This window comes from Lipotes vexillifer, unplaced genomic scaffold, assembly GCF_000442215.2.
Source record: "Lipotes vexillifer unplaced genomic scaffold, Lipotes_vexillifer_v1.1 scaffold937, whole genome shotgun sequence".
NCBI lineage: Eukaryota > Metazoa > Chordata > Mammalia > Artiodactyla > Lipotidae > Lipotes > Lipotes vexillifer.
The window spans coordinates 518,232-526,757 of record NW_006795975.1 but is presented as its reverse complement, the minus strand read 5'-3'; the positions used below and the strand labels follow the sequence as shown (position 1 = coordinate 526,757).

Below are 8,526 nucleotides of genomic sequence, written 5' to 3'. Positions count from 1 at the left end.
AAAAAAAAAAAAAAAATATATATATATATATATATTTCCACTTTAGTCTGTGCAAGGTTGGCCCACGCACAGCCCTAGTGTAGGAAAGCAAACTTGCCTGGGTCTCAGTGATGCTCCTTCCCTCCAGCTGGCTAGAGGAGCGCTAAGCCAATGCTTTTCTCCGCAAAACCAATACGTTTATATTTGGTTTGTCATTTATCAACCTCTGAGTAACTTGTTCCAGGTAGAGTGATGGAGTTGAGAGAGGGGTTGTTTTGAGGGAGGTTGGCGGGCTGCCCAGGCAGGCTGTCTCCTGAGTGTCATTGACCCAGCAGGGCTGCCCTGTCCTAAGTCTGGGTCTTTGCCTTGCACAACATTGATATTTCACTCGGTGTGGAAAGGACTGTATAATCAAACCCACAAGACTGACAAATATGAACCAAGATTCCAAATTATTCATTTACAATGAAAAATATAACTGGGGAACAAGTGAGAAATTCGTATTAGCTGGGGAGTGTCTTCTGACTGCTTTAGGGAAACGTGTAGGAAAGAAGTGTTTAAATCCCAAGATGGATGGAGGATCCAGATGAAGAGAAAGTGATGAGCATCACTGAGCCACGAGACAGATGCTCTACTGCCCTGGTTCCCAAGCTGCCAAGCAGGCTGTATATTCGTGATCAGAGGCCCTGGATGGCCCTTTCTCCAGACAAGGCAAAATAAAACTGTCAGGTCTCCACATTAGAATGATAATCCAGGACACCTTGATTGGACTTCCATATTTGCAAATCCCTGCAGCCCTAAGTTGGTTTGCATTAATTGCTACGTTTAGCTAATCTCATCCATGATGTATTAACTCAGTAATTTCATTCTTATAAAATGGTTACATTATTTATAGGTTTTGGGGTGGGGGTCTGGGCTTTGCTTCTCATGTTGATAACAGTTTTGGGGTGCTTGGTCTACACTCCCTATAAGTACTAATTGATAATTATCCTTAAGCAGTGCCTTTCAGAACACCAGTCTCCATGCATTAGTGTGTCATAAAATCAGATGAGAGGGTTCTGATCAGTGGCTTAAAATGAAATAAAATAAGAAATATTAGAATTCATGGCACATGGTTAGGTAAATATTGTTTTATATGTATTCTGTGTACTAGGTTGTGATGTAAAACGTTTTTCTGCCTCTAGGTTGTGGTTAAAAAAACTTATAAACCCCTCCCTAGAACTCAGAGCATCATCCTCTGCCTTAGAGAGCAAGATGCTCTTTGTATAGGAAGGTGTTAGAAAATTTATGTACAGAAAACCTTTGCCCAGAAGAGCTCTGTTATTGAGGGGACAGTCTACACTCTGTGACAGAGACCGGCAGAAACGTCCCATATTGACGGTGTGTGATAGGACATAAAAAAGAGGTGCAAGGCATGTCAAGCCAAGTGTGAATGAGAAATCAGCTGAGAGGAAAGAGTTTTGGATGCTGGCTGGTCACTGCTTTTCTGTAGCTCAAGTTTCTCCTTTTGCCCTGGGGCTTGGAGTTCTTGATGGTCAGAACAGAGCTGCACTGAATTTATTGAGTTCTGCATGAGACAGGTGATACCTGCTAGATTCAGCCAGTCAAAACGAATAACGAGATTTTCATATGAAATTTAATTTTCTTAGGAAATTGTTTTCATAAGCACAAAAATGCAGCATACATTTGTGCACTCAAGATAAGTGTTTGGCAAACTCTTTGAGGCGCAAATACATTTTATTTTTTCCTCTGGAGAGCAGCTTATTACATAGCGCTAATGTGTCCATGGACAGGTTCTGCCGAGTATTGCAAATGTCAGACTACGTTATCCATCCATCCATCCATCCATCCATCTCTTCATCCACCTCCATCCATCCATTTGTCTTTCCATATGTGTCATCTGTCCATCCATCCATTTGTCCATCCATACATGTGTCTGTCCATCAGTCCATCCATTTATCTGTCCATGCATGTGTCCATCCATTCATCCATCCACCTTCATCCATCCATTTGTCTGTCCATACGTGTGTCCATCAGGCCATCCATCCATCTATTTTTCCATCCGTATGTGTGTCCATCCATCCGTTTGTCTGTCCACATGTGTGTCCATTTGTCCATCCATCCACTCCTCCCTTGTTGAGTACCTATATACTCTGTGCAAGCAGTTTGCCCTCTTATTGTGTATTTTCAACATGAGAAAGTCTTAGGTTGGCTGGGAATTTGAAAGTTGTTTGATGTAGTTCTTGTCAGATGAATGCATCTTCTCTGTAGCTCTCCTGGCAGGTGGTAATTGAGGTTTTTGCAATCACAGGTATACACCCCTCAGACTGAGAAAGTTCTTTCTTGTGTGTGTTTTTTTTTTTTTTTTTGCGGTGCGCGGGCCTCTCACTGTTGTGGCCTCTCCCGTTGTGGAGCACAGGCTCCGGACGCGCAGGCTCAGCGGCCATGGCTCACGGGCCCAGCTGTTCCGCGGCATTTGGGATCCTCCCCGACCGGGGCACGAACCCGTGTCCCCTGCATCAGCAGGCGGACTGTCAACCACTGCGCCACCAGGGAAGCCCTCTTGTGTTTCTTTTTCACTAGCTCCCCTCAGAATCCTCTTGTCTGACTCCCATATAGATGAGGATTCTGAAGAGCTGCTTTCCATCTACTTGCCGCTTCCAATTCCCGAGCCAGTTCCTCAGCTGGCTAGTTTCTGAGCTAATTTTATTCCAGCCTGATGACATATTAAGATTTGCATTCCTATCAGAGGATGGGATCAAGACCATGGCTAATGTCAGGCAGGTCTAAGGTGTGTCCCTATCCCAAGCTACACCTTTCATGTTCCCACTCTGCTGCCCAGCTCTTGTGCCTCTGCTTCTCTCTGGTGTTCCCTTGATCTCACCTTGACTGGGGCCCTGACAACCTTCCGGTCCTTTCCCATCTGTCTTTCCCCAGCCAGTGGATGGATGGATTCAACCTGAATGGTCCTCCCCATGATGCTGTGATGCCCCTATCTGCTACTGCAGGTGGAACCTTGGACACTGGTGCCATCTGAGACTGAGTCTAAGCTAGCCATGGTCCCCTGAGCATTCTAATCTAGATTCTTGGTTTATTTCTTTGAGTCCAGTCCCAATGCCAGCTGAGTCCAACTCTGGTACCCTCTTCTAGATTTCTCTGCCTAGTCTTATCATGGAAGTTCCAGCCTGCCTCTCCATGAGTCTCTCCAAGGTATGCATATTGGTTCTAATTCTCCATATTGGTTCTAATTCCAGCCCAAGGGGCCATGTCTAAGAGAGCTCTTCATATATTTGAAGATGTTTACTGTTTCAATTTCCTCTTGCCACCTAACAAACTACCTCAGCTCAGCACAATAACAGTAACTTTTTTCTGCTAATGATCTTGCAGCCTGGCGAAACCAAGCAGGGAAAAACTCATTTTTGCTCCATGTGGTGTCAGCCAGGGTAGCTCAGTGAAGTAAGGATCTACATCCAGGTGGCTCACTTACGTGGGCTGGCAGGGAATGCAGTCAGGGTGGCTGACTGGGTGCCTCAGTTCTGCTGCGTGTGGGCCTGTCCTTGTAGCTGCTTGACAGTCCGTCTAACAGGGTGGCTGGGTGTTAAATGGGAGGAAATGGAAGCTGCCAGTCTTCTTAAAGACTGGGCCTGGGAACTTCCCTGGTGGTCCAGTGGTAAAGAATCCGACCTGCAACGCAGGGAACTCGGGTTCCACCCCTGGCCAGGGAACTAAGATCCCACGTGCGGTGGGGCAACTAAGCCCATGCACCACCGCTACTGAGCTCACGCGCCTCAACTCGAGCCTGCGTGCTGCAAACTACAGAGCCCACGTGCCCTGGAACCGGCGCGCCACAACTAGAGAGAAGCCCTCACGCCACAATGAAGAGCCCGCACGCTGCAACAAAAGATCCCACATGCCTCAACGAAGATCCCGCATGCCACAACTAAAACCCGACACAGCCAAAAATAGATAATAAAATAAATCTTAAAAAAAAAAAAAAAAAGACTGGGCCTGGAACTGGCACCGTTTCACTCTCCCTGCATTCTCTTGGTCAAAGTTGTCATAGAGTCAGCCCCAGATTCAAGGGGTGGGAAATATAGCTCCCCTTATTCTTCTTTTTTTTTTTAGAGGAAAATACTAATACTTTTTTTTTTTTTTTTTTTTTTTTTTTTTGCGGTATGCGGGCCTCTCACTGTTGTGGCCTCTCCCGTTGCGGAGCACAGGCTCCGGACGCGCAGGCTCGGCGGCCATGGCTCACGGGCCCAGCCGCTCCGCGGCACCTGGGATCCTCCCGGACCGGGGCACGAACCCGTGTCCCCTGCATCGGCAGGCGGACTCTCAACCACTGCGCCACCAGGGAAGCCCCTAATACATTTTATTAATACATTTTACATGACTTGTAAACTTCCACTGAAAACAATTTTCCTATACCATAAATAGACAAAATTTGAAAGGAGGTAAAGTGTATAAATATTTAAAAGGATTAATATCTAGAATATATAAAGGAGATTTGAATAAATGAAATAAAGTAAAGGAACCAATAGAAAGTAATGCTTAGAAGGTGTGACTGTAAACTTGGAGAATAAACCCAATAGCGAATAAAGTATATGAAAAGATGTTCAACCTTGTAATAAGGGAATTCAAATTAAAAGGAGATAACATTTCGGAACTGTCAGATGTCATATATTTTGATAGTGATGTAATTTTGCATGTTGGCCAGCATATGGAGAAAAAAGGATCAGATGTAATTTTAGTGAGAAGGAAATTTGCAAAACACTTAATCATTATGTAGTACACCTGAAACTAATATATTATATGTCCATAACAACTCAATGAAAAAGAACATTTGTGAGATACTTTACAGTCAAATTTTGCAGTGTCTCATTTGAAGATCATTTCAAAATGCTCTATAACCCTAAATTCTATTCCTAAGAATGTGCCCCAGAGAAATTCCTGTGTGTGATAAAGCTTTTACAAAAAGACACACTGGTAGCTCTGTTTCTTGATGGAGGGACTTGACAAAGATCTTGCAGCCACTTGTAACCCACCTCAGTTCCCAGAGGTGCATCTTGTCCTGTTGCCTTGCCTCACCCCTCCTCCCAACCCTTCAGGCTTTTCTCAGCTGAAAAGCCCTTGTCCCTTTCCCACTACTTTATATGGCATCAATCCAAGTCTTATCAAGGTGCCAACAGAATTTACTTGAACAGCTATAATCACAGTCATGCCAGGAATTGCGATGGGTGTAGTGAGGCTGAGATGACTAAGACACAGACCCTGTCCTTAAGGGAACCATGGATTAGAAAAATACTGTTTATTCCCCTCCTCTGATCTAGTTTTAATCTCTCCCCCACCAAGTATCCTACCAAGAACATAATGCAATATTTTAATATAAGCGTATTATGGAATATAGAACAAGATTTTCACCTCCTTTCTATAAAAGCTTACATCGTTCTTGATACAACCCAAGGCCATGTTAACTTCCTTAAAAGTTACATTTCATTGTTAATTGACACTGTACTTATTATTGATTATGCCTCTAAATCTTCTTTTTCTACTGTCCTCTTGGTATGGCATGGCACTTGTATCTCATGTTCAGAAAGCTGAATTTTCAACTCAGTTCAGCTGCTTTGAAGCTGTCTTTGTAAAGTTTCACCTTGTTAGAACTAAACTACTGCTTTAGCCTATAAGATAATTTAGATCATCATCTCTTGTCTGACATAGTAATGTTCAGTCAACCCAAAGTTGATGTTTGTGCTCTTAGGTGGTCAGGCAAATAATTGACAAAAATGTTAAATAGACTGAATGTAGAGCCCTGTGACCTGCCACTGGAGATCTTCTCGGGTGACACAGGAATCACCACTCAGCTCTCCAACTGTTGTGCCCCAGTTGGCAAAACTTCATTTGGCCCAATAGCGTATCATGAAAATAACACTTCCAAGGGTTAGCTCTATCACTCATCTCTTTAAAGAGTTTATACAAATATCCAGTCAACACCAACAGGGTTATCTCCCTTGAAATGTTATCAGTACGGGGTTCCAAGTAGACCACAGGGCTGTATACTGTCTTGGAATGTCCTCAGAAGGCTCCGTCATTGAGCAGGTAACACAGTAAACATCTCAGAGTCCTTTCTTTCAAATGGAAGAGGAGAAGGCAGAGATAAAAGGAACTCTTCAAACTTCACCTTCTTTCCTTGTGGCTTGTGGTCTCCTCCTCCTCTGCCTCCTCCAAAGCCTCCCCGGCCTCTGCCACCAAATCCACCTGAGCCACCTGTGCCACCACCTTGGCCTCCACAGCCACCTTCACCCTTAGGCGTGGCCCAGTCCAAAGTAACTTTGTTTCCATCAATTTCACCATCTTCCATGGCCTCCTTGACAGCTTTGGCATCTTCCTCGCTGTTGAAGTCTACAAAACCAAAGCCCTTGGAGGATCCAGTCTTCCAGTCAGTGACTATCCTTGCACGAATACTCCTTTAATGTCTCTTCTGTAGTATCCTCAGACAGACCTTTGACAAACAGAGTTTTGGATGCTTGGCTTCTTGCATTAGGTGACCCCCTGGGTCCTTGCAACTCCAGCCTGATTGCTCTGCCCTCAATTTCCCTTTTATTACATGAATTTAAAGCTTCTTTAGCATCTTCAAATGAAGCAACTTCTGCGGTAGTTCCCAGATCTTGCAACCCAATAGCCCTGTCGGGGAAGGAAAAATTATCAGGAAAATATAACATTTTCTCAGTGAAAATGTACTGTGTCCCAATCAGCCCTACTCCTTTTTTACACTCTTACCGACTTAAAAATATCATTTCGTATTTTGATTTCTTTTCTCAGAAGTTAGTTTGACTGAGGTACAGTTCACATACAACAAATTACACCCATTTAAAATGTATAATTTGACATATGATATCACTTATATGTGGAATCTAAAATATGATACAAATCAACGTATCTATGAAAAAAAAACAGACTCACGGATACAGAGAACAGACTTGTGGTTGCCGAGGGGGACGGGGATGGGAGAGGGGTGGATTGGGAGGTTGGGATTAGCAGATGCAAACTATTATATATAGGATGGATAAACAACAAGGTCCTACTGTATAACACAAGAAACTATATTCAATATCCTATAATAAACCACAATGGAAAAGAATATATATATATATGTATAGCTGAGTCACTTTGCTGTACAGAAGAAATTAACACAACATTGTAAATCAACTATACTTGAATAAAATTAAAAAAATAAAATGTATAATTTGATGCATTTTGACAGAATTATGTATAGACCCTTGAAACCACCACCATAACTGGGACACAGGACATTTCCACCACCTTTCAAGGTTTCCTCATTCCCCTTCTCCTTAACTCTTCCCTTCCATCCCTGGTCAGCGGGCAACCTCTGAACTTTCTGTCACCATAGGTTACTTGCTTTATCTAGAGCGTGTTACAGATGGAATCATACAGTATGTACTTTTTTTGTGTTTGCTTTCTTTCACTCAACACAATGATTTTTTTTTTTTTTGCGGTGTGCGGGCCTCTCACTGTTGTGGCCTCTCCCGTTGCGGAGCACAGGCTCCGGACGCGCAGGCCCAGCGGCCATGGCTCACGGGCCCAGCCGCTCCGCGGCATGCGGGATCCTCCCGGACCGGGGCACGAACCCACGTCCCCTGCATTGGCAGGCGGACTCTCAACCACTGCGCCACCAGGGAAGCCCAGCACAATGATTTTGAGGCTCATCCATGTCGCTGCTCTCCCAGGACTGTGTTGCTTTTTACTGCCGAGCGGTATTCTGTTGCAGGGATAGAACACACTTTCTTTCTTCACTTCCTGTTGGTAGACATTTGTTTCTAGTTTTGAGCAATGATGAATATAGCTCTTTTGAATATTCATGTCTGAGTCTTGGTGTGGACATGTGTTTTCATTTCTCTTTGGTACCTAGATGACTTCTCCTTTTTTGGATTTTTGTGTTGCTTTGTTTTTTTCACCAGACTCTTCCTACCTAGAATTAACATCACCATTCTGTGGTTTTGAAAACCTAACTTATGCCCTATTTGGGAAATTCCAGCAAAAGTTATCTACCTCTAACCTTCTTGGATATCATGATGGTTCCTCAAAAACTTTCCATTTACAAGTTCTCTCAGTTGTTGGAATATAGTTCCATAAATTAGAGAATTGATTCTCCTTTAGCTAGCAGATTTTGGCATAAATATTACTAAACTCTTAATGTGTCAGACTAAGTAGTTTATGTACATTATATGTACATTATCTAATTTCCCACTCACAACCATCTTATAAGAGAGGTACTATTTTTATTTATTTATTTTTTAACAGATGAAGAAACAGAAGCATAGAGAGATGATGTAACTTGCCTAAATTCTGACAGCTGGGGAGATATGTTTTGAAGCTAGTATTTCTGTCTTGAGCTGGAGTCCAAACCATTTCACAATATAAGACAGAGAGTGGCGATTATGATAAGAAACTGGGCATACAATGTAATGAGTGTTTATAACACAGAAAGATTACTCTGGGTGAGCACAATGAGAAACTTCCTTGACAGGG

At 43.2% G+C, this 8,526-nt stretch overlaps 1 protein-coding gene across 1 annotated transcript in view; it reads left to right on the top strand.

The window, feature by feature from the left end:
- LOC103073558 (sulfated surface glycoprotein 185-like) overlaps nt 1-7,370 on the top strand; it is a 25,375-nt gene extending 18,005 nt beyond the window's left edge. Inside the window, 3 exon segments of the mRNA XM_082931431.1 lie at nt 6,076-6,439; nt 6,441-6,627; nt 7,308-7,370. Of these exon segments, the coding sequence (XP_082787557.1) occupies nt 6,076-6,439; nt 6,441-6,627; nt 7,308-7,370 (614 nt within the window).
- The last annotated feature ends 1,156 nt before the right edge of the window (nt 7,371-8,526 follow it).